This window comes from Girardinichthys multiradiatus, chromosome 4 (assembly GCF_021462225.1).
Source record: "Girardinichthys multiradiatus isolate DD_20200921_A chromosome 4, DD_fGirMul_XY1, whole genome shotgun sequence".
NCBI lineage: Eukaryota > Metazoa > Chordata > Actinopteri > Cyprinodontiformes > Goodeidae > Girardinichthys > Girardinichthys multiradiatus.
In genome coordinates this window covers 37,011,433-37,038,573 of record NC_061797.1, presented here as the reverse complement: position 1 = coordinate 37,038,573, position 27,141 = coordinate 37,011,433, and the positions used below count along the sequence as shown (strand labels likewise).

Here is a 27,141-nt window from a genome sequence, read left to right as displayed (position 1 = left end):
CTATATGTCACTGTCACGACATCCATCCTGACTCACCAGGACGGGCCTGCTGACCAGCCCTGCAGCAAAAATAGACATGAACACGTTGCATTCTCTCACTGACTCTCTGATACACACAAACATGCAGAAACCTAGATTCCTCTTTTTTGGTCATAAAGGTCAGTGGCACACCTGTGAAGCTGTCACATGAAGAACCTTATCAGGCTTCACGTCTCCTACTTTCTCTTTCCGTTTTGCTTCACAAGCATTCATTATTACTCTGTGTTATACGAATTAATGCGTGTGTCTGTACTTTCTGGGGCACGTGAGCACGGGTTATTAATGATCCACAACCATGCTGGTAGTTCTGAAACAACAAAGACGCAGGGTGATTTATCTCTGTTTTACACTTTAGCAAACAAATGTGACGCGCCATGAGAAAAGTAGGAGCACAACCGGAGAAAAAAAGCAAAAACCATCCATTTCAAAGAAAAGAGTCATTTAGGGGGATTGAAATTCAACTGGAAAATCCACTCATAAAGAATAGTGAACTCCTGAGCAAATTTCTTCTTTGCACTGCTTTTCATGATTGAGCTGCATATATTCCAGATTTGAAATAATACTTAACAAGCTTCTGATTTTACGTTTTTGCTCTAAATTACAATGAATGCAGTAATCCTCTTGTTCTTTGTAATTTGCCTAAGTGAGGACTACTGCGATGCAGTTTGTCCCAATAAAATTGAAGCACAATTTCTATCTTGACTTGAAGCAATAGGACAAAGCAGCAGGGCGCCCTGCCCACAGGCATCTATAGATAGTGTCTTGCATACTAATGAGATACAGTGAACATCAGTGAGCTGACCGGGCACCACTGGGACACAAAGACAGAATCAAAAACAAAAATACAATTGATCTATTCTTCAACATCCTTATAAACTTTAATCTCAGCTGCAACATACTGGTGGTTACAGGGAGAAAAACTAAATGCTGCCAGTTAAAGCACTGCTTTATTATGTGTAAGTAGATAAACTGCAGATCTTTAATCTGGTTTGCAGTCATGTAATTTCACTGTGGATTGCTTCTCGCACTGTTTTCTCTCCTTTAGGTTCTATTACTTCTTGGGAATAATTAGATCTGTGCTGTTTTTGGATTAAATTCCCTTTTACCACCAAAGCATCATGAAACAGCCTGCTATTGAGACAAATGTCCTATTTTAAGCCTTGGCAACAAATCATGCAGTGAGACTAAATGCAACACATGGCCCTACACTGGCAGCAAATTATTAAAACTGTAAAGTTGTAAACATCCATAAAGGTCTGCTGGAATTGTTCTTTACAACAGAAATACTGAGTTTTAATCAGCAATGGTAGAATAGATCTTAGACTCAACCATGCAAATCTATTTATTATTTTGAGCTGTATTTAGAATCAGTTTGTTCCAATATATAGTTGATACCAGACACAAGTATGTTCAAATAGTAGCTCAATATATATATTTATTTGTATTCCTTTTCTAATGCCTGTCAGTGTTCTAATGTAAGGTTATTTGTATATGTTAGCAAAATGCTTGCATCCTGCATGCCAAAGCTTCAGTAAAGTATTAATGTTCAGTCTATAAACACTGAATTATTTCTCTCCTCATTGAGAAATCTTTATAACATTTTTTTACTGTGATTAAGATTTATTTAGAATCAACCAAGAATAATTACACTTTATCTAAGATTATAAGAGCTATCCACAGTATCTTGTAATCAGTGTAATCAAGAGTTAAATTTATTGTTAAAAGATTCCGATGTTTTCTCAATTTATGTCATTCACTAAAAGAAACACACAAGAAAAAATAAATCAATTTTACACCTATTCTACTGTTATACGTCACATTAAAGGGAATAGTATGTTGAATGTGTAATTATTTAAACTGATTAAAGTGATAACATTAATCAAGAGTTTATCGGTCTCTCAGGAGTCTAAAGACAGAGAGGCTTATTTTGTACTGGTATCTTCTGGAACTGGCTTGTCTGGAGATTCCTCACTCTAGATTTGGAACAAGGTAATACGCTTAAAGAAAGTTACTGAGTGACACAAAAAGAGACAAACGTAGCATAGTATGTGAAGCAACAATCACATGAACATTTAGTGCAACTTAATTTGGAGGCTGATTGGACCTCTGACTTTTGACTGGTTCTGTCTGAGTCTCCAGACTCCAGGAGAGAAGTCATCACGAGGGGCTCATCAACAATATGGGGTAATGCGAGAAAAAAGTTGTGTTAGAAAATCGGTTGAATTTTTTTCTAAACTACTTTCTTTAGAATCATGGTAACCTGGATAAGAGCAATTATTTTAAACTAGAGGTCAAATCCGAGGTGTTGGGGTAACCCACAACATTACTCTTCTCTTTATATCAGCCAAAGCCATTAAATCACTGTTAAGGTTTCATGTGCTATTTCACTACCGCAAGGGTCAGATCTGTGAAATTCACCAAAGCTAGAAGGTACATAAATCTGTTTCGTTAGTGTGTCAAAATATCCTATCAGCCCATCTTTTGGAAAAGATTTTATGCTTTGGATTATTGCAACATAAAGATATCTTTCCCAAGTGTCTGTATGGAGAGGACTGGAGCACAATGACGTGTGAACATGGCTAAAGAAACCTGTTCATATATGAACTCGAACCTCAGGGTCTCTCAGCAGGAGCAGTATGTGATTACTGTAGCCTGGTTTGCAGCTGATATTTGTTATTGTCTGGGCCAGCTGACTAGATAATTATAATAATAATAAATTCCAATCAATTTGCAATTAATAACAAATTTAATGCACATATTTGTCCTGTTAAAAATGATAATTGCTTTCAATATCTATTACAAAGCTTTGTTGGGGTAAGAATTGAACATACCACACAGAAGAAAATAAGAACTGTTTAAGGAAATTAGTCTCATAGACTGTCTAATTAAAATGCAGAAAATACCCGCTTGTAAATATAGTTGAACCATGGCAAAAGGGACAAATAGCAGAAAGCAAACCTACAAGTTTGTTGGGTTTTCTCTAGAAAGACCTATTATAGCTTCTCGGCTTGAAAAGGCTGTGTGCATCTGTTCTGTACAAATATCCTTCATAAAAAATAAAAAATAGTAGTACTGACATTAGTGAGAGTGCGAGGGGCAGCACCGATATTAGCCACACTGACTCAGTGGTTAATGAGATTATTGTAGGCCTGTCAGAGGGAGAGGAATATATAAAACAAGCACAGCCCCAGAAGTGCTTCGTAGAAGCAGGCAGATTTTCATCACAGCTGTAATAAAAGTGATAAACGGGTAGATGAAAATAACCAAGACCTTGGTCTAATGATCACTGTGGTCCTACGGCAGCACGGCACACTCTCAGCCTTGCCAGGTTTTGCGTTGGATTAATTATTGAAAAGGTTTCCATATCAGCTTGGGAAACACCACATCAATAAATGATGGTGTCATTTTAGGGTAGAGGATGGAAATTGCAACAACTGAGCAAATACTCGTAAAAGCCTTTTGGTAGCACCTCATAACACCTTTGTTTAACTACGTTTTCTTTAGTTTTCAGTTGCACATCACACAGCTCTAAGCTTCTGCCTAGCATGTCATTTTGTGGAAAAATGTTGTTGGTGGGCTGAATATTGAGTTGGTAGGATATCTCGGTGCTCCTCTGCATGATCTCTATGCTGATTTTCACCATTCTTATAGGTGTTGCCTCAAGGCTGCATGCAGAAAATCCTATAAATGGCTTACTTTAATCTTATGATATGGCACTGTGTTTTTTCTACATTCTGGATAAACAAAGTAAAGGACTGTACAGTCTGGATGTTTTGTCAGTACAATGCATTTTAGGATTATAACATGTATTCGCTAAACAAGCTTACCATAGTAGGGAAGGTAATCAAATGTATGTAGAGAAATGCAGATAAACCTTACTTACTTCATAAAATTTAACAGAGGGAGGCAGTTTCATGGTAATAAAACACTGATGAATTTTATCCTGTCTGGGCATGATAAATATGCTTCTCTTCTCAGTCAATCAGCTGTCAGCACCATAACACAAAGAAACTGGTGCTAAAGAAAATTATGTCATGGTGTGGTAATTAACTATTCTTGAAATAAGACATGCCAAACAGATTGTTATGGATTTATCTCATAATCCATGGATGAACTCAAGGTAAAAGTCTTGAATTTTTCAAGTGATCGTTTTTTTTAGCACCGTGCTCCAAATACACAAAATTACAAACCCAATTCCAAGGCAGCTAGGATGTTGTGTAAAATGTAAATAAGAATACAATGATTTACAAACCCTGTTTAACTTATATGCAATTGAATATGCAACAAAGACAAAAATATTTAATGTTCAAACTGATCAAATGTGTTGTTTTTTTGCAAATATTCACTCACTTTGAGTGTGATGCTTGCAACACTTTACATAAAAGCTGCAACAGGGGCAGTTTTACCATTGTATTACATCACCTTTCCTTTTGACAACACTTAATATGTGTTTGGGAACAGAGGACACAAATTCTTGAAGCTTTGTAGGTGGAATTTCTTTCCATTCTTGCTTGATGTACAACTTCAACTGCTCAACAGTCCATGATCTCCATTGTTGTATTTTGCACTTCATAATGCATCATGCATTCTCAATGGGAGACTGGTCTGCACTGCAGGCAGGCCAGCCCACACTCTTTTACCACAAAGCCTGCTACGCCACCACTGAGGAACTTTTCACTGTCTATAACCTGTCATAGTCTGGCGATAGTGGCGACAGTGGTAGAGGTTCGTCCTGTAACCGCTCGGTTGCCGATTCAAACCCCCGCTCTGTCAGTCTCAGTCCTTGGGCAAGGCACTTCACCCTCCTTGCTTGCTGACGGTGGTCAGAGGGCTCGGTGGCATCTGTGTGTGGCAGCCTCACTTCTGTCAGTCTGCCCCAGGGCAGCTGTGGCTACAATGTAGCTTACCACTGTCTAGTGTATGAATGTGTGCATGAATGGGTGAATGACTTATTGTAGTGTAAAGCACTTTACAAGTGCAGGCCATTTACCATTAAATGAGTGTTGTCTGTTGTGCTTCTGGAGGTGCACAATGAAAGAGAATTGATCTCCATGTTACTTTAGAAAGATAATTTTGGTATTTTAAAGAGATATTTCAATCCACACATCATTCATGAAAATAAACCATTTGCATCCTTGCTTTCATTTGTGATGATATTGCTTTGACTGCATTAAATGCAACTCACCTCCATCACTGTCTTTTTAGGTCTTCTCCTATAACAGCCAGTTGCTGCAAGAAGGAAAGACAGTGATCCTCTTAAACACATGTTCACTGTCAGCAGGCCATCATTTTACTGCCCCTAAGGTGGCGCAGTTGCATTCACCAACGTTGGGATTGTGACTACAATCTGTAATCAGTTCTGTAAATCCTCTCCCATTTAGGCAGTTTCAGGCTCCAGGGCCTTTTATAACTGATGCTGCAGTGTGGAGGTGTCCCAACATCAGGCACCTACAGAGGTTTTAGCAGCAACCATGAGTGTTTACCCTTGCTTAAAACAAAGACAGAAAAAAACAACAACAGAAATGTGATTTTAGAGGTGTAGGATAAAACAGTTAAAAGAAAAAGGGAAAAGAAACTGCAACATGTCCTATTGTCCAAACTACGCAGTCCCATTAAGCATTCATTCAGGAAGAGAGAATTAAACAAAAGAAAAGAAGCCAAATAGCGCTAAAACACCTGTACACAGATCCTTATTTGTATATTTATGCTTAAAGGAGTTTATAGGTCAAGGTTTTGTGGCACAAAAACAATAATATGACCCTAAAACTTTGAGGAATGATCGATTAAGACGATTCTAAAATTTTATAACAGTGCCATGGTTTCTGAAATCAAAATGTTAAACAGGCTGTGGATGACTCAGGCCTTTTGCACAGTAATGTAATGCAGTCTGAAATTGATCTTAAGATTTTCATCAGGGATGTTCCCTTAGATAACTTATTAGAAGTGACTGAAGATACAGCAGAAGTCACAACTTGTTTTATGGGATGTGTTGGCTGCATGAATGTGTGATCTATTTTGCATCTAACAGGGAATATCCTCTGTGAAACCTGTTATGTAACAATTGTGTTAGACCGCGAACCTCTGAGATTTAAGAGTAATTTACAGCAGCAGAAAAGCACTATGTGGTGATACATTCATTTTAGCATAATTGTGGTTAGCCAAAAAATTATTTGCAAAGATTTCAGTAAACAAACAAGTAAATAAAGAATGAACTGTTCTTTCTTTGCTCCCCTGAACAGATAATATGAGAGTTTAATTCTTGCAAAGTGGCAAGAATTAAAGGTTTGGCTAACTAGAGTAAATACCCAGGGGTCACTTTTCCCAACTATTACTATGCTTTTTCAACCCTATCATGGCAGCTTATTTAAGATAGGGAGCACTGCTAATATAGCAACGTTATTACTTGGATGATTGAACACTTGACTCACTGTGGAAATCTGAATTATAAGGTTCACAGCAAGAGAAGGCTTGCAAATCTCCACTTGAAGGATACATCACTAAACAGTTAACAAAAAGCAGTCTGCATACAAATGACATAAGGTTCAATCATATTGCTTTATTTTTTGCAAATTTAATTATACAGTACAGACCAAAAGTTTGGACACACCTTCTCATTCAAAGAGTTTTCTTTATTTTCATGACTATGAATATTGTAGCTTCACACTGAAGACATCAAAACTATGAATTAACACATGTGGAATTATATACTGAACAAAAAAGTGTGAAATAACTGAAAATATGTCTTATATTCTAGGTTCTTCAAAGTAGCCACCTTTTGCTTTGATTACTGCTCCGCACACTCTTGGTATTCTGTTGATGAGCTTCAAGAGGTAGTCACCTGAAATGGTTTTCACTTCACAGGTGTGCCCTGTCAGGTTTAATAAGTGGGATTTCAAGCCTTATAAATGGGGCTGGGACCATCAGTTGTGTTGTGCAGGAGGTGGATACAGTACACAGCTGATAGTCCTACTGAATAGATTGTTAGAACTTGTATTATGACAAGAAAAAAGCAGCTAAGTAAAGAAAAACGAGTGGCCATCATTACTTAAAAAAATTAAGGTCAGTCAGTCCGAACAATTGGGAAAACTTTGAAAGTGTCCCCAAGTGCAGTCGCAAAAACCATCAAGAGCTACAAAGAAACTGGCTCACATGAGGACCGCCCCAGGAAAGGAAGACCAAGACACCTCTGCTGCGGACGATAAGTTCATCCGAGTCACCAGCCTCAGAAATCGCAGGTTAAATGCAGCTCAGATTAGAGAACAGGTGAATGCCACACAGAGTTCTAGCAGCAGACACATCTCTAGAACAACTGTTAAGAGGAGACTGTGTGAATCAGGCCTTCATGGTAAAATAGCTGCTAGGAAACCACTGCTGAGGACAGGCAAGGAATGGACATTAGACCAGTGGAAATCTGTGCTTTGGTCTGATGAGTCCAAGTTTGGTTATTCTTTGGTCATAACCACCGTGTCTTTGTGCGGCACAGAAGAGGAGAACGGATGGACTCTACATGCCTGGTTCCCACCATGAAGCATGGAGGAGGTGTGATGGTGTGGGGGTGCTTTGCTGGTGACACTGTTGGGGATTTATTCAAAATTGAAGGCATACTGAACCAGCATGGCTACCACAGCATCTTGCAGTGGCATGCTATTCCATCTGGTTTGCGTTTAGTTGGACCATCATTTATTTTTCAACAGGACAATGACCCCAAACACACCTCCAGGCTGTGTAAGGGCTATTTGACCAAGAAGGAGAGTGATGGGATGCTGCGCCAGATGACCTGGCCTCCACAGTCACTGGACCTGAACCCAATCGAGATGGTTTGGGGTGAGCTGGACCGCAGAGTGAAGGCAAAAGGGCCAACAAATGCTAAGCATCTCTGGAAACTCCTTCAAGACTGTTGGAAAACAATTTCAGGTGACTACCTCTTGAAGCTCATTGTTGGGACCCACAGCCATGGTTACAACATTAAACTCCGGTACATACTTTTCTGGAACTTTCAAATAAATTGCATTTAAGAGACTTTCAGCACAACTTCAGAAGGGGGAAGGGGGGTAACAGAGGACTTCCCATGATGCCACTGCCCGCATAAAACCCCCACCTTCCCACGAGTCTTTCTCTTCCACACCGGTGACCATCGGGGAACAAAGCGCGCTGATGTCTCTTTGCTGGCAAACAGACATAAACTCTTCAAACTGGATCCAAGAGTGTCATACGATCATCGATCATATACACAAGAAAAGTATGAGTGGGGCACTGTTTGTGTACCCGGTGATTTCATTCATGAACAGGGAAATTAAGGTGTAAGAGTTGCTTACCTTTTCTCTCCGAAGCCCCCGCAGAAGCAAAACTGTGTTGCGGAGAAATCCCCAGTAGAGAAGCTGTCTCTACAAGCCGAGTCTGAAGGAAGGACAACGGCCCGCACCACCATGTTACGGTATGCACAGCTGGTTGACGGACAGAACGGGCCGTCCAGCTACAGCTCTGGAGCAACCCTTTTGTTCACAGAGCGAACGCACCTTCAACCCCCGAGGTTAGCTGAAAGCTAACCGCTTGTTGGCTGTGGACGTTTCTTCAAGCTTCGCCCCTTGGACAACGTTTCCTCACCACGGTTCATGAGGTTAGGTGTTTTGGGCAGAGACAGATAACAGTTAGGATGAAATGATCTGAACGTTTTCATTCTATGAAGTTTGGTTTTGTTTGTGTGAAACTCGGCTATCTTAGTGCTAGCAGGCTATCTGCACCACATGTGCCCTGTTTGTGTTCTGTGTTTGTGTGTTTTTAAGTTAAGTCAAACTTTATTTAAAAGGTGATTATAAACACAGAAGATTGCTCATAACGCGCCGTCCGCACTTATGCATTTTAACCCTTTTATTAACCCTGGTATTTTAAAGGTATGTGTTGATTCTGGTGCTAAGCTATCCGCTTCTTTGTTAGCTTAACTGCTAACCGGTAAGAACACGTGCTTGCTGCTAAAGAGTATTCAACAGACAGGTTGTTGGTTTTCAAGCTAGTGAATAATAGTTCCCAAACATAATTTACTAAATTTGATAACTAAGTAAACACCATTAAGCCCCATTTCTCCAGAAAGATTTGGCTCTTTCCAAAATATTTCCTTAATAACATTTCTTCAAATATTATTTCAATAAAGAAAAGCAGCTAATTAGACACTGTTGAGAAATGGTCATCCAGAAGGTTGGTTTTATTCAGCAGATCATTATTTAAAACATTATTTTATTAAAATAATATTTTATCTGATCTTGCATTGTGAATGGTTGTCTAAACGTTTGCTGATTATTGCCTAAGTTAGTTCCAAGACAAACTTAACTTCATTTCCAGATTCTTCAAGATAATCATTGGTTCTCAAACATAAACATTGCATGGTAATGTTGCATCACTCTTTTTGGTCATGATTTCCAATCATCTTTAATCAACTTGTTTATATTGTACATAGCCCATTAGTCTTCCTTATTCTTTAATTCTGCTTGGTAGTTTAGTTGGATTGTTTTAGCATAGTAAAGAGTTTGTTGATTGAAATATGTTTGACTTTGAGTTGATTTATTTTTGTTAATAAATTCTTGTATTTTAAGAAATTGTGTGAATTCATTCCATATATGTGCAGAGTTTATGCTGTTCAATAATGTCGTCTCACACCTTTCTATTTTGTCCTAATACCATCGCCTTACTGGGCTGGTATTCACAGGATAACCTTTAACAGACCGAAATATTATTTGATAAAATATTAAAATATTAATATTAAATAATATTCTCAGATTCATAATCACAACATCAACAGAATGCCAAGAGTGTGCGGAGCAGTAATCAAAGCAAAAGGTGGCTACTTTGAAGAACCTAGAATATAAGACATATTTTCAGTTGTTTCACACTTTTATGTTCAGTATATAATTCTACATGTGTTAATTCATAGTTTTGATGCCTTCAGTGTGAATCTACAATATTCATAGTCATGAAAATAAAGAAAACCCTTTAAATGAGAAGGTGTGTCCAAACTTTTGGTCTGTACTGTATATCTCCCTGAAAAGACCTTGGCTGTACTTCACACACACCCGTTGGAAGGGTTGTAAGAAAAAGCTTGTGTACTGACACCATGTTTGTTCTTTAGAGGGAGAAAAGAGCCGATACTGTTGCCCTGACCAAGCAGTCAGCAGGTCAAATGTGTCACCGATCATGATAGAAGGAGGCGCCCTGAATCTGCTGTGCCTGCATTCGCACAAGGATTCAAGAGGACAATTGGTATTTCAGAACTCACATGCAGCACAAACCTGGGATCAACTATCCTGCAAGCCATGCTCTCATATACAGGTGAGAGCATGCATCCACATGTTATATCGTTATAGTTTTCTCATCAAGATGGTAAGTAGGCACAGTGAAGCATCAGTGCATCTTCCCCACAAAAAGCTTTTTCATTATCTTTTCTCACAGCACCCGAAAACACCAAGAGCACACTTGTGCTTTCAATGAATTGGTTTATTTCCTTTGGGGACAATACGACCACCAGTGTGCTGCTCTAACACATCCAGCCAGAGGTATTTTGTGAGTGTAAAAGTGAGCAAGAGCAGCAGGAAAACAGCTTCCTTCTGTACTGATTTGGTGATAAGGGCAGCTGGAAATCTCTCTGTAAGCAGCACAGGATTCTGAAAAACTGAATTACCTCTTGTACACACCATATTTGGTATGAGAAGCAAATAGCACAACAATAAACTACAACTCATGCACAATGAACAGAACACAGGTAAACAAAGGATGAAACTGGTGACAACAAGAGAGGATCTGACAATGGATTAACTGAACCAAGGAGTACTTATACTCTGGAGTGTGATTACTAAATGCTAAACAGGTAAGTAAATAAATAGATGAGAAACACTAGAATATCAGGAAATGCAGACTTATGAAACTATTTGAAAAAGCAAAGCTAAAACAGACCAAAATTACAAAATTAAACTGAAAATCCAACAGATCATGGCATGTAGAGATGTACCCTAAAGAACATGTAGCTATAATTGCAGCAAAGCTTGTTCTACAAAAAGTATTTACTCATGGTGCAAAACACAAATGAACAGATTGTAGATTTTTGTTTGTTAAAAATTTTGAAAACTGTACTATTTTCCTTCCACTTTCACATTTTGTGAAAAATTGTTAGATGGAAACCATAAAAAGCCAATTAAATATACTTTTCAAAGTGAAGAAAAATACAAGGGATATGAATACTTTAGAAGGAACTGTTTGCGAGGGCAGGATCCATTAATATATCCTTTTTGGGAAATATCTTAAATTCACATGTTATAATATTTACGGCCAAGTGTGTTTTCATATGCCTTAGAAATATGTTTCCACCAGAATCAATACATTTCCAAGGAAGCAGATAAATGCCTTAAGAAAAATAGTTGTTCCAAACAAGCCTCATTTTATGTATTGTTTAAAATGGGCTATAACATAATACACCCATACCCTCATTCATTACACTAGTGGTAGTTTAGCCTTATAAATGCTTTGTTTCTAAAACACTAAAGCCTTTCTTTCTATCTTTGGGGCAAGGATTAAAGATCTACAGGCAGGTTGAACCTATACCTGTGGAAACAGGGATCTATCTAGTCATCAGAGACATGTTTACTCAGACTTCCCAGGACCAGACCTAAAAAAGGGGACGTAGCATTGCAGGGGTGTTCATTCTTTCTAGGTGAAACGACTAAAGGAGCTAAATCCATTAACATTTATTTTTCCTTCCCATAGAAAGTACTCCTGGATCAGTGCTTCTTTGTTCTCTTTGTGTCTTTGCTCTGCTCTCTCAAACCCCCAGTCGGTCGTGGCAGATGGCCGCTCACACTGAGCCTGGTTCTGCTGGAGGTTTCTTCCTGTTAAAAGGGAGTTTTTCCTCTCCACTGTCACTACATGCATGCTCAGTATGAGGGATTGGTTCAAAGTCAACGCCAGTGATTGTCCACTGTCTCTACATGCTCATCCAGGAGGAGGGAATGCTGCAAGTCACTGACTGGAAGCAATTTGCTGGGTTTCCTTAGACAGAAAAACTTTTTATCCAATTTGAATAAATAACTGAATCTGACTGCACTGTTCAATGGTTAAGATTAATTGGAATGTATGTACCTGACTTTTGTGAAGTGCCTTGAGACGACATGTGTTGTGAATTGGCGCTATATAAATAAACTGAATTGAATTCACACTCCTCAGTTCTGCACCAAAATTCATGAAAACCTGATATGTGCAAAAACTGTTAGCTACAATAAATTTTAACTAAAAACTATACATCACATATTTGCTATAGCTTTTCATAAAGAAGAAATGGTTATTAAACATTTTAGCAATATACAGTTCTTATTATGAATTACTGCAATTATTGAATGTTTTTCATTCATTTTTTATTTCCTTTTTCTGTATACCACTTTCAACTTTGCATGAATGGTGCTATAAAATATTTGTTTTACTCTTTGTAACTGGAGACCATCTTGAAAAAAGCTGCTTTGGAAAGGGGACAATTTTTGGAAATCTATCAGATTGTTCCAGAGCTGTGTCTGAAATGCTTTAGGTCTGCTTTGTTTGTTTGTTTGTGTCGAGATGGTTTCAAGAATGGGACCCAAATGCAGACAGGCAAAATGCAGACAGGCAGCACAAGTAAAAATAACAGACTAAACATGGGTGGCAGAATATAGGACATCAAAACAAAGGCATAAGTACACATAATGATCCAGCAATGAGTGAACAGGACAGAGGAGTATATGTAGGGCATGAAACAGGTGAACCAGAATGAAACAAATTGGTAAGGTGCAGGTGGACCGGATGAAGCTCATTATGGGTAAAGACAGAAGTGAACAAAGCATGGCTAAGCTGAAAAAATAAAACAATCTAACCAACGGGAGTTCCACAAAACAAACTAAAATACCTGAACAGAATACAACTAAATAAGGAATAAAGTGACACCTAAAAGCTTACATAATAATTAGAACAAGAAACTAAACTCAAGGCAAATACGCCAAGGCACCACATGGAAAATAATTAGGAACCAGGTACAAAACAAAACCTAAACATCCTTGCGTGGTGGAGACAAGGGGGTGGAGGAGATGGTGATGGAGGAGATGGTGATGGAGAAAACAGCCAGCACTTCACACTAGAAACCAAATACCCATTTTCCATTTATTCCATGAATTTACCACATTTGTTATTGTCATAATTAGGTGTTTGATGCTGGACCAAAAGGGCAGACAAGCATGGAGAAAGCAGAGTCAGTGGGAAACTCCTTCTTTTAATTTAAAGAGTCCTCTTACATGCAGGCGAGGTGCAGGGGTACAAGATAATCCTGATTACAAGGCATTTTCAAACAGAACCTAACAGGATCCGAAGCAGGGCTAGAATCCAAAAAGAGACATAACGACATCGCGTGGAACAAAGGACAAAGACGAACTTAAATACAGACACAGGTGGACATGAAACAATAGGGCAGGTAATCAGGGAAAACAGACACAGGTGTGGAACAGGCGAGCGGGAAGACAGAAGGGCAGGTGAACCAGATAGGGATAAACGAGAACATGGAGGAGCTAGACGAGAAAAACAATGTACACAAACCCAGGGAACCAGAACACATTGGAAAGAACAGAGACAAGAAGGACAGGGCATGAAATAAACTTTTTAACTAAAAACAGGAGGAACAGATCTAAACAGACAATCATCAAACCCATAAGAACACAGCAAAGCAGAACCTAGACAATCTATAAGGAAAGGAAAATGCACCTGACTATTTTATTCTGTGGCGGCTCTGATTGTTTGTCTTTACATTGGGTGCGTGGGTGTGAGTGTTTTTATGTGTACGCATGAGGGTGGGAATGTGTGATTGTGATTTTGTGTGCCTGTTTTTTTGTGTTAGGTTGGGTCTTGGGCTGCTCCCTCTCCTGGATCAGTTTAGGCCCCCCATCAAATGTTGGTATCTCTGCCCACCGGTATAGTTGTGGTTCTAGGTATCTGGGGCTGGGTGCTTTGGTGTGTGCTGGCTCACTCCCGGTGGCTGCTTGCCGGGGCCTGGACCCCTGGGCTCTGTCAGGCCTCTGCTTGGGGAGTGAAATGTCCCGGGGTCTCGGGTCTCTGGGTCCATGGCTGGATCTGCTCAGGCATAGACAGCTGCTGGGCTCGTCGCTGCGACTCCCTGGGGCTTCTGCACTGTGGCTGCTGGGTGGTTCCCCTGGGATTCTCCCCTGCTTCTCTCTCGGGGGGTTACGGTAGTCCCTGCGGTGGTTCTCCTGGGGTTCCTGTGCTCTGGGGGGTCTTTGGATGTCTGTGGCTTGGATCTCCTCTGTATCTGTCCCGGGTCCAGAAGGGCAGGTATGTGGCTCCTCACACTCACTACTGCATATTTTTATAGAGAAACCTTGTATGCACATGCGCGCTCATACTCAGACCCACAGGTGTTTAGATTCAGGTGTTAACAGATACACAAATGTTCTATATTGAGCCGCATTTACCACTAAATAAATTTTGCATTGATAAGTACCGTGCACTTTTCGGTAAAAAAAGCTAGTAATATGAACGTTTCTGCAGGTGTAGAAGCAAGCAGGGTGTTATCTTGTATTCTCTTCATCCTTCTTTCTTACCTCCATTCTATTCTCCTTCTCTCCCCTTTTCCTTTTTGCCCCCCTTTCTCTCTTTCTTGCTTCTTTTTTTTCCTTTGCATTTCCATCTCTGTGTCTGTAACAATTGAAATAATCCCAAAGTAGTTTCTAATAAAGTTTCTTTTTATAAATATCAAACAGAGCTTTAAAGCGTCAGCTGTAATGCTCCACTTGTGAAAGTAAATCTGTTGGGCTCTTTCCTGGCACTCAGACAACAATTCTGAGCGCTTCTCTGCCGTACAGGACATGGTAAAAAAAAAAGAAAAGAAAAGACCCTTTGGAGCCTCTTTTTGCACATCTCCCAAATTCTTCCAAAATATGGATTTGGTCAGCTGGTCTCTCAATGCAATTGATCAAATTTTCTCGAGGAGAAGACAGGGTGAAGGAGAGCCCACTTGCCCGGACGGGACATTTTTCTCCGGATACACGATGGACTCCTGGCAGAAGTGGAGGATTGTGTGTCTGTCGATAATGTCAGTCGAGGATGTGGAAGATGTGTATATAATTGGATGTTTGATATCAGGATTTCTGCTTTTTGGAGTCAGCGGTTACCTGGCATATCGAGAAATTCTGAGAATGTCAGCAGCTGTTCTGGCCATTGTAAGGCTGCCTGGCATGTGTGATGGGATCTTCAGAGCGATCAACACTCAGACTGAGATGTTACGAGAGCTGAATCGCAGACTGGATGTGATTCTTAGGATCGCAGGCAGGTTGCGGTTCCTGGACTCAGGGGTGAAATGGGATAAATCTTGGAGAAAGTTGTTCGCTCAGATCTGGCAGAAAGACCAGGAATTTGGCTGTTTGGATTCGCCTTTGAGAAGCACCAGCGAGACTCTCAAGGCTGATGGAAAATTAAGAGTCAGCCTAACCCAAATAATTATTGTTTTTCTGAATCTGGCTCCCCTGCACGGCCTTGATGGCTGGTTATCTTCAACCTCTCCTGGAAGTTATGTAAACATGATGCTCTGCTCCCTCTGCCCCCTCCCTTCCCTGAGGACATCTGTGGACCTGCTCAGAACTTTGTGGCCGGTTGATGAACATTCCAACGAACCATCAAGGACAATGGCCTCTGTGACAGTGCTTCATGGACTCACTTGCACACACACACACATGCTCAAGATAAACATATGCACCCCTCACACCACCTTCATCATTCTGGGTATAATGTTGTTTGGTCAACTTGTTGCTTCTTTGTGCTGAGGTTTTTTGCAATCTCAAACTGTATCCTGCTAAGGATAAAGTGTGAAATATGATTTTTTTCCCTCTACTTACCTAATGTGGCCTCTTTTCTCATCTAGCAAGGGCAGCGCCTGTGAGTGGGCAGCAAAGCCTCGGTGACCCGTCCCCCCCTTGTCTTGTGTCATGATGTATGTTTGGATGGGTTGTACTGGAATTCTAATTTCCCCTCGGGGATCAATAAAGTATCTTTGAATTGAATTGAATTGAATTAACCCCTGAATGCTCCCCGGGCGCTGCACAATGGCAGCTCACTGCTCCCTAAACGATGGGTTAAATGCAGAGGACAATTTCTCCATTGTGAGATCAATAAAGTCTATATTATTATTATTAACAAGAAAACAAGAGCCATCTCTGCAGAATGGGAAAGAAAGCAAGCAAACTAAGTCAACAAAGCTCTCTGTGGCTAAAGTTCATACAGTTCATAAACAATTTACAGTCCAGTGCTACTGTTTTCTTTACTTTAGGTGTTAGGTCTTTGGTTAGTTAACAGTTTAAACTACCTAATAAAAAAAAGCTGTTTTAATGAGCATTTGGATCTTGCCCAGTGTTGTGGTTGTCTGATTTTTTGTCTGAATGGTTGTAAAGATCTGCAAATACTTTGACACGTTTTATGTTAATGTACTCATTAGACTTTCTCAGACATTTTAGCAGAAATACTGCGGCAGGATCCTGGACAGCGCTGCAAGAGAAAAGAAACATTTATCTGATTCATTTGGATCAAACTTTTCACTGCATTTTATTTCCAAAAGCACACAAAGTAAGTGGTAACTTTTTAACAATCTTAGTGATTCTAAGTAACTATGTTGGAGCAGCTCAACAATAGCACCATAATTTTATCATATTCCGAGTGATGGCTCTACCTATGGCAGTGACCGTGTAGAAAATGTACAAAGTAAAACTTTAAATTTCACTCAGTCATTTGAGTAACTCACCTAATTCTGTTTAGCGATTGCGGAGATTTGGGTGGGCAGTCTTTATCACATATAAAAAAGAGATTTCTGTATATTTCTCAGATTAAGATTTATTTAGATTCAACACTAAAATTGAAAGATTAAAGGCACAATCAACAGCAGCTACTAATGAATAGAATGATCAGGAATTTAAATTATCAATAGCCACCTTATATCTACTCATTGTTTATTATTTATGTTAACCCACACACACAAACAAAGATCAACAAAACACAGTTACTACATTTATTCTACTCTACTATCACAGATTAAATGGAGATTTTTATGACAAGGGAATAAACATTCAAAATGTCAGCTAAGAGATTAAACACTTAACATTTATAAAGGAAGCATCGGTCTCTCAGAAGTCTCAAGAAAATAGTTTTACCTAATTTTCAGTCTAATCTCTACTTTAATCTGAGAGGAGAAAGCAAAAGAGAGGAGGAAAGATTGATTCAGGACCAGCCTTTATCTGTGAACTTTTACACAACCAACCCACATTTCTGCTGCTGTGGATCCCCTCCATCTGTCACCCACGACGTGAGAATGGTCTGGTTTTGCTCTGTCTACCTGAAGGTTATGAGACTGGCAAGCTTTCAGTTCTGGAACATGTTTGGATGTCTAAAGGTTTCACAGGCTGGACCACTTACAGATTAGACACAAACAAAATAAATTTACTAAATTGTTCTAAGCTCACATCAAGTGTTTGAAGAAAAACCTGGAATTTTGCACAAGCTCACAGCGTAATTAAAAAAATCCGTTAGCACAACCGAATCTCCAGACTTTCATTAAGCCTCTCTCTGTTGGTCAAAACTTTCTTGATGGATTCTAAGGTTTGAGTTTGCTTTCAACTCTAACTGGGAGCACATGCATCAGGGGAAAGAGACATTTTAACAGACTGCTCAAACAATCAGGGCTATAACTTTAGTCATATTAATTATTGACTAAGGCTGTTTTTATACTGTTTTATTAAAACATAGAATAATTCAATTGAATGACAAAGTTTACATTCATGGTATACCTCAATTAGCAATCAATATTTAAAGTTATGACTGATTTCAAATCTTTCTGAGTTTTTAAATTGAACAAAATAAAATCATTTAATTGAAGGACTTTGACATGTATGGATACACATCCAGGGAAATCCTTTTTTATTGTAACAACTGTTTGGGTCATATATTCCTCATATTTTGAAACCTCACAATGCCACCAACATATTTAGAAACATTTTTATAAAGACCATGAGGTCTTTATAAAAGGTCAAATCTGAAGTGTATATTTACACTTCGAAGTAATTTACAATCTCCTATAATCTCATATGCTTGTGAAACACTGTGTTAAGATTAAAGCAATTCGCAAGTAAACTGAGCAAAATGATTGATCTTGTTTCAATGTATTGTTCTAGTGGGAAAGACTGCATCCATTCAAATTAAAGATGCTTTGACATTTACCATCTAACACATTTGAGACCTATTACAACCCCCATCAGTCTATAGCACTTCACTAGAAACTGTCAGGTTTGATACAGAGCATGAGTTGAGGTATATGGTTTTATTCGCATTTAGTTTTAACAACTGGCCTTGTCACTCTTCCACCAGTCACAGACAAAATAGCAATTAGAGAAAAATTTCATGGCAAGAAAAAAAAAAACATTTTGATGGTTGCAACATGAAATAAATCTATAAAAAAAATGAATGTAATTTCTGTGCATGAATGAGCTAACGAAGCAGGTGCTGGTAGTTATAATTTGACATAACTGTGTGGCTGAACAGTTTATAGTAGATGATCAAAGACAGGTTTAAAGGTCTAGATAACCTTTGATCTTCTGCACAGGGAGAAGTTATGATAAAATAGGTGCAGGCTGTAAGAAAAATTACGATCTAGGAAACTTGACTACAGGCCGAATAATTTTATAAAACATCAATGTCCTGACTTTTTATAAGTATACCAGTGCAGGCTCTATAATCAGCATCTTCCAGGGTTGAAAAATAATCTTTATTTTTTAATTTTGTTTTAAAAATTGTAGAAGGAAAAAAAAACATATAAGACACAAAGTTGTGGGGGGTGTTGAACAACAAAGTGCCATTGTTTAATCAAGTTTCAGCAAAAACCAAATAGTACTGTTGGGGTTCTGGGTTTAGTGTGTGTGTTGTGCCTTGTTTGTGACTTTGTTTTCAGTTTCCAGATGGTTCCAGAGTTTCTCAGGTGTGCTGGGTGACAGGTGCGTCTGATCTGCTGTCTTTGTGTGTGATCTTTCGCAGGCAGAAACCTGAACCTTTGATTATCTTTGTTGAACACTGTCTTCGGCTCCAGAGGTTTGTGGACGATCAAGTTTACCTACATTTGGTGGATTTCGTTTGGGTTTTGTTTCCAAGGATTAAGCTGGCAGCTTCCTGTTATTCTCCGACTCCAGAACCAAGGCAGAAACGTACCCTGTCCACCCTCCAACGCAAGTACCTGAACAAAGAACTATTCCTGAACTCACCAGTACTCACTTTTCAGCTCAAGCAAAACCATCTGGATTACCCCGCTTCGCACACCTGGGTCCCAACTCCCTCTACCCCTGGCGACCTGACGGCATTTGTTTAGTAAGCCATTTTCCTGATTACAGAAATTACCTTACGTTATTTTTCGCAACATATCAGTTCCCTGTTTCACCAGTTCTCTTCCCCTCTTTTCATACATTTGGCGAATTTAACCGTTCATGTCCATGACTCACTGTTGTAAATAAACACCTTTCATTTTTCAGTTATTTCCCCAAGTATTCTCTGTATGTGGGTCAGATCTATTCCAAAAATGACAAGTACAGTCCCTCTTCCAACTTCTTGAGCTGTTATTTTTCTTGTTTAGCCTTATTTTGAAGTCTGTTGAGGAGAGGTGCTTTGAAAATCGAAGTTTTTGTTTTTTTGAGGCATTGGGGTTTAATTTTGAACTTTGCTTACAAAATTGAATCACTTTAACAGAGATACACCAAGCTGTTTCAATTCAAAACCTTAACGTAAAATGCGTATAAAATGTAGTTGCCATAGTTCAAGAATGACAGTTCACAGTGGCTGGTCTAGCCCTAGGAAATGTGTTTGGTTTTTTTTATTTTTATATTGACATCACAAATGTCTGATATAAGGCAGCAGGTTTTTTTTTTTTTAAGAGGAGAAACTGCATGGCCATCTGACTGAGGACACAAAGACTGAGGTGCACCTGGAGACAGAGCATGGGCACCAGAGCTGTTAGCCAGATGGGGCTTAGAGTGGAGTCGGAGAAAATGACTACATTGAGCTGGGATTTGCTCAATGTAGTCATCCAATAATGCCACAATTCTTTCAATTTAGTGCATTCAAACAGTAAAAAAGATGATCCCCAATAAAGATTGTACAGTGTACAGGTCCTTCTCAAAATATTAGCATATTGTGATAAAGTTCATTATTTTCCATAATGTAATGATGAAAATTTAACATTCATATATTTTAGATTCATTGCACACTAACTGAAATATTTCAGGTCTTTTATTGTCTTAATACGAATGATTTTGGCATACAGCTCATGAAAACCCAAAATTCCTATCTCACAAAATTAGCATATTTCATCCGACCAATAAAAGAAAAGTGTTTTTAATACAAAAAACATCAACCTTCAAATAATCATGTACAGTTATGCACTCAATACTTGGTCGGGAATCCTTTGGCAGAAATGACTGCTTCAATACGGCGTGTCATGGAGGCAATCAGCCTGTCGCACTGCTGAAGTCTTATGGAGGCCCATGATGCTTCGATAGCGGCCTTTAGCTCATCCAGAGTGTTGGGTCTTGAGTCTCTCAACGTTCTCTTCACAATATCCCACAGATTCTCTATGGGGTTCAGGTCAGGAGAGTTGGCAGGCTAATTGAGCACAGTGATACCATGGTCAGTAAACCATTTACTAGTGATTTTGGCACTGTGAGCAGGTGCCAGGTCGTGCTGAAAAATGAAATCTTCATCTCCATAAAGCTTTTCAGCAGATGGAAGCATGAAGTGCTCCAAAATCTCCTGATAGCTAGCTGCATTGACCCTGCCCTTGATAAAACACAGTGGACCAACACCAGCAGCTGACACGGCACCCCAGACCATCACTGACTGTGGGTACTTGACACTGGACTTCTGGCATTTTGGCATTTCCTTCTCCCCAGTCTTCCTCCAGACTCTGGCACCTTGATTTCCGAATGACATGCAGAATTTGCTTTCATCCGAAAAAAGTACTTTGGACCACTGAGCAACAGTCCAGTGCTGCTTCTCTGTAGCCCAGGTCAGGCGCTTCTGCTGCTGTTTCTGGTTCAAAAGTGGCTTGACCTGGGGAATGCGGCATCTGTAGCCCATTTCCTGCACACGCCTGTGCACGGTGGCTCTGGATGTTTCTACTCCAGACTCAGTCCACTGCTTCCGCAGGTCCCCCAAGGTCTGGAATCGGCCCTTCTCCACAATCTTCCTCAGGGTCCGGTCACCTCTTCTCGTTGTGCAGCGTTTTCTGCCACACTTTTTCCTTCCCACAGACTTCCCACTGAGGTGCCTTGATACAGCACTCTGGGAACAGCCTATTCGTCCAGAAATTTCTTTCTGTGTCTTACCCTCTTGCTTGAGAGTGTCAATAGTGGCCTTCTGGACAGCAGTCAGGTCAGCAGTCTTACCCATGATTGGGGTTTTGAGTGATGAACCAGGCTGGGAGTTTTAAAGGCCTCAGGAATCTTTTGCAGGTGTTTAGAGTTAACTCGTTGATTCAGATGATTAGGTTCATAGCTCGTTTAGAGACCCTTTTAATGATATGCTAATTTGTTGAGATAGAAATCCGTATTAAGACAATAAAAGACCTGAAATATTTCAGTTAGTGTGCAATGAATCTAAAATATATGAATGTTAAATTTTCATCATTACATTATGGAAAATAATTAACTTTATCGCAATATGCTAATATTTTGAGAAGGACCTGTATATAGTGCATACCATTGGTCTAATACAATACAGTCCTTCAGATAAATACACTCGTGCTCGTACTCGTCGTCTTCCGCTTATCTGGGACCGGGTCGCGGGGGCAGCAGACTCAGCAGAGGCGCCCAGACGTCCCTTTCCCCAGACACCTCCTCCAGTTCCTCCGGGGGGAGCCCAAGGCGTTTCCAGGCCAGCCGAGAGACATAGTCCCTCCAGCGTGTCCTGGGCCGTCCCCTGGGCCTCCTCCCGGTGGGACGTGCCTGGAACACCTCCCGCGGAAGGCGTCCAGGAGGCATCCGGTATAGATGCCCAAGCCACCTCAACTGGCTCCTCTCCATGTGGAGGAGCAGCGGCTCTACTCCGAGCCCCTCCCGGATGGCCGAGCTCCTCACCCTATCTCTAAGGGAGTGCCCGGCCACCCTACGGAGGAAGCTCATTTCAGCCGCTTGTATCCGTGATCTCGTTCTTTCGGTCATGACCCAAAGTTCATGGCCATAGGTGAGGGTAGGAACATAGACCGACCGGTAAATCGAGAGCTTCGCTTTTCGGCTCAGCTCTCTCTTCACCACAACGGACCGGCACAGCGCCCCATTACTGTGGCAGCCGCACCGATCCGTCTGTTGATCTCCTGCTCTGGTTTGGGGACCAGAGGATTTCGTCTCTTCTTTTTGCAGATGACGTGGTCCTGCTGGCCCCATCTAGCCAAGACCTACAGCATGCACTGGGGCGGTTCGCAGCCGATTGTGAAGCGGCTGGGATGAAGATCAGCTCCTCCAAGTCCGAGGCCATGGTTCTCGACCGGAAAAGGGTGGCTTGTCCTCTTCAGGTTGGAGGGGAGTTCCTGCCTCAAGTGGAGGAGTTTAAGTATTTCGGGGTCTTGTTCACGAGTGAGGGAAGAATGGAGCGGGAGATAAATACATTAAAAGTATTTTTTATGTGCAGCAGGAATGTTGAATTCACCTCCAAGCTGACTGGAGACCTCAAACATTCCAAGTTTGACTTCCTTTTTCAGAATTGCATCTTTCTGCTGTAGAATTAGAAAAATGTGCCTACTATGTAAAGACATAATGCACCATAAAACTAACCCTTCATTCATTACAGCAGCTGACACACTGCTGACCAAGTAATCACAGGCATCCCTTAGAACAACCTCTCCTGCTGCATGTGGGTCAAGAGGTGTGACAGGTGCTGCTCCCCTCCCAAATTCTGTTTTAGCTCATATACATGAAGCAAAACATTGATTCATCAGAACTAGATAAATACAATTTTGTTTGTCCTGTAGGGGTTTGATGTTTCCCCATTTGAATACATCTGATTTAAATGAGCAGATCTCAACAGTCTCCTGCAGAACTTGATAACATGCTATCAAGACCGGTAAACTATCTAATAGTTTGTTGCAACAGAAATAAATGCAGGAAACTGGACCCCAAACACTACAATTTCCCATCTCTGGTCTAAGTGCTAGCCGGTGCAAAGAACCATGCAGCAAATTCTGTAAAGCACACAACAATTGGGTGGTAATAAGTTCAAGGTACATCATTTAACAGCACTGTAACCTTTTCTTTCTTAGCTGCTCTCGTCGTTCCCTAGTTTTGTCACAATACATCTCTGGATGTAAAATCAGACATCTCTGATAACAGCAACGGCAAACTAACCCGTATGACTGAAATCTGGTTGGATCATGCCAATATCTTCCAACTGTTGGGTTCCAATAGCAGAACGGCTTTTGAGGAGCTCACACTGTTTCTGATGTAAAAGCTGAAAATTAAAACAACTTTGCTTGAAATTATACCCTTTTCAAGTGCAAAAAACTGAAAAATCCAACAGTAAAATATAATGACCCTATCACTATGTTAAGGAAAGAGTTGGAGGGTAGGAATGTGTGTATATATATATATATATATATATATATATATATTAGTTCTCAAACAGGAAAAGGTGGCTTGTCCTCTTCAGGTTGGAGGGGAGCTCCTGCCTCAAGTGGAGGAGTTCAAGTAACTCGGGGTCTTGTTCATGAGTGAAGGGAAGAATGGAGCGGGAGATCGACAGACGGATCGGTGCGGCTGCCGCAGTAATGGGGGCACTGTGCCGGTCCGTTGTGGTGAAGGGAGAGCTGAGCCGAAAAGCGAAGCTCTCGATTTACCGGTCGGTCTACGTTCCTACCCTCACCTATGGCCATGAAGTTTGGGTCATGACCGAAAGAACAAGATCCTGAATAACTGAATACAAGCGGCTGAAATGAGCTTCCTCCGTAGGGTGGCCGGGCACTCCCTTAGAGATAGGGTGAGGAGCTCAGCCATCTGGGAGGAGCTTGAAGTAGAGCCGCTGCTCCTCCTCATTGAGAGGAGCCAGCTGAGGTGGCTTGGGCATCTATACGGGATGCCTCCTGGACGCCTTCCTCGAGAGGTGTTCCAGGTACGTCCCACCAGGAGGAGGCCCAGGGGACGGCCCAGGACATGCTGGAGGGAGTACGTCTCTCGGCTGGCCTGGGAACGCCTTGGGCTTCCCCCGGAGGAGCTGGAGGAGGTGTCTAGGGAGAGGGATGTCTAGGCGTCTCTGCTGAGTCTGCAGCCCCCGCGACCCGGTCCCGGATAAAGCGGAAGACGACGTGTACGAGTACGAGATATATATATATATATATATTTGCAGATATTGATACTGCAGATACTAATGTAACATAGATATACTGTATAGTGTTGGGTAAAATGTTTTGAAAAATCTTAATCCTATAAAAAATGCCACAACATCAGTGCTAGATTTTTGTCACAAGGACCCTTGCTGTTGTCAATGGAAAATGCTGCAAATTAAATTAAAATAGTAGTAGTTAAAGAAAATGGGTGAACACAATGGACTGTGTACAGAGTCACGATGCAGAGTCCATCTGTAAAACAGCTTTAAAAAGACAGTGTTTGCATGCACTGCACACAGTCACAATGGTTTGTAAATATTGAGAGGATTGCAAAGAAAGCCAGAAAGTGAATTTGGCTGAGTCATCAGAATACAGCTCAACTGCAGTACAGCAAGTCTGCCAGTCAAAGACAAACAAATGCAGAAATATTCAGGGTCAGTACCGGCTAATTCAAGGGAATGCAAATCCAGCAACACAGCCTGTAATATTATTAGTGTCAGTTACTTCAAATATTTTAGCATTTCCATTTCTACTGTAAAGAAAAAGGCACATAAAAATAACATTTGTAAATATGAATTGACAAATGGAGTGTTCTTTTCTTATTGCAGAACTGCTTCCGTAACAGTCTTTTTAACAGAAAAATGTGACAAGTTGGTCCCATTGCATGTCTTCATTCTGAATGAGAACCAACAGCATGTCAAGCCAGTGGACAGTTAAATATAAATGTTTATAAAGGTTTGTCCTATTGTAATCATGATAAAAAAGTTTGCAACGGCGGGATAAGAGAACCGATCTACACTGTGTGGAGATCTGAGATGGACCACCGTGGACACATTATATTTCAGCCACCAGGCTAGACTCCATTGATGGACAGGAATGAACGTAGAATAATAATAAAGAAAAGAATGATAAAATATGATAGAACACTTACACTCATTGTGCTTTGATAAATTCATAAAAGCTAATGTCTTAAAGCAAAGTTATTTTTCCTATAGCAATTGCTCTGATTCTAACAAGAGGGCCCTCCATTAATCATGGAGACACACAGCAGAGTGTAACAAGAAAAATGTTGCCGCAGAACTCAGAATCCCGACTAACAGCAGCAATGACATTTAGCAAAAGAGCTACCAAGAAAAAATTTCTTAGCACAGACCTATAAATTATTTTAATATAGGAATATTATGTTATCATGTTATGGCCTAAATAGTCATGGGGAAGAAAAAGAAATGCTGACAACTAGCCAGTGATGCTCTCTACAAAAGGTAATTGCTAAAGAAAATGGCTTTTCCCGATGGAAAGCTGGGTGGAAGAAAAAATTGCATAAACAGACAACCATTTTTTGCACTACTTGTTATCAGTATTCTCTAAACAGTATTCCACATATTTGTTTGATTTTATTTAGCATTTATTGCACATATTAGTAATATTTTATTTCTGCTTGCAAGTTGTTACTCCAACTGATGTTTGTCATATAATCTTTCATACCATTGTTTTATTTCATCAAATGTGTCTTCATATTTTTTCTGTAAGGTACTTAAAACGTGTCTCCATTTCATGCACTATATAGATAAAGCTGAACTGAGTTTGGAGTTAAACAAATTGTACACATTCTGTTTTGCTGGTTTTTAATAGGAAGCAGACACTGACAAATTTACAAGACTGAAGTCTAATTTGTGCCTCAGATGAACATGAATGACCTGATGTGGAAGCTTCTATGTGCCACGTCTGCTGCCCCACTGTGAAGGTAGTATTTTGTGCACCTTTCTTAACTCTTAACTCTTAACTGGTTTGTAGATGCTTAACACAAACCCAACAAACTTGCAATCAGCTATTCAGTGATTCTACTTTGCAATTAACATTTAACAATTTTACAGTCTAGTAACAATAGTTCAATGCTTAAGATTGAACAGCTAGAAACTTCAGCTTTACTGCTTGAGATAAAGAGTAATTTATAATAGCAATGCACTTACCATACCATACCAGGAATTTTGACCACCTGAGTACCTTATTAAGAACTTCATCATTATTCAGCATTGATCAAAGACATTTGAGTTCTCAATGGCCTAATTTATTTTTCTTCCCTGGAGTGAAAGCATTTAAATGGATGATAATGAACCCTACACTGTATGTTTATCTTTATGCCAAGGATGAAAATTAACATCAAAACAAAAAGTTTTCTATGCTTCTGAATATTCAGGCTTTAATCGGTTTCTTTCTCTGAGTTCTTTGTGTTGTGTCCCTTGATAAGGAGTGAAAGTCCCATTGAAACGACTATTTATTTAGGATAGATATTTCCAGTGCAAGTCTTTCAATTAAAAGCTTCTGGTACCTTAGATAATTCTGCCACTTTGGCTGCGCACAGAGGAGCAGAGGAAGGCAAACTTTAATAGCAGCTGACTGCTGAGCTTTGAAAACTCATGCATCACAAAAACTCTAACATGAGGCTTTTCCTTTCTCTGAATGCATTTAGAGAGCGATGCATGAAGACTGATCTTTGTGTCATCAAGTGAACAAGGCTATCTTATTTTATAAAATAAAGAACCATGTGGCCAATGGAGGTATCCTATAAACTTACTGAATAATATCTTTGGTCCTTTGAAGAAAGCTGCAGTCCTTTACTAATAGTGTTTCTAATAGCTTTGATATAAAAATGTGTAAAATAAACTAAAATTTTGATGAAAGGAATGAAACAGGCCACT

At 40.0% G+C, this 27,141-nt stretch overlaps 1 protein-coding gene across 2 annotated transcripts in view; it reads right to left on the bottom strand.

The window, feature by feature from the left end:
* LOC124866868 (FERM domain-containing protein 5-like) overlaps positions 1 to 27,141 on the bottom strand; it is a 108,949-nt gene that overhangs the window by 38,381 nt on the left and 43,427 nt on the right. Inside the window, exon 1 of one of the 2 annotated variants that reach the window (XM_047362883.1) lies at positions 5,225 to 5,659. The exons of the other annotated variant lie outside the window; for it this stretch is intronic. Coding sequence (XP_047218839.1) covers positions 5,225 to 5,305 — 81 coding nt within the window. The 5' untranslated portion in view covers positions 5,306 to 5,659. Of the gene's footprint in view, positions 1 to 5,224; positions 5,660 to 27,141 lie in introns of those variants that run through there. 2 annotated transcript variants of the gene reach the window in all.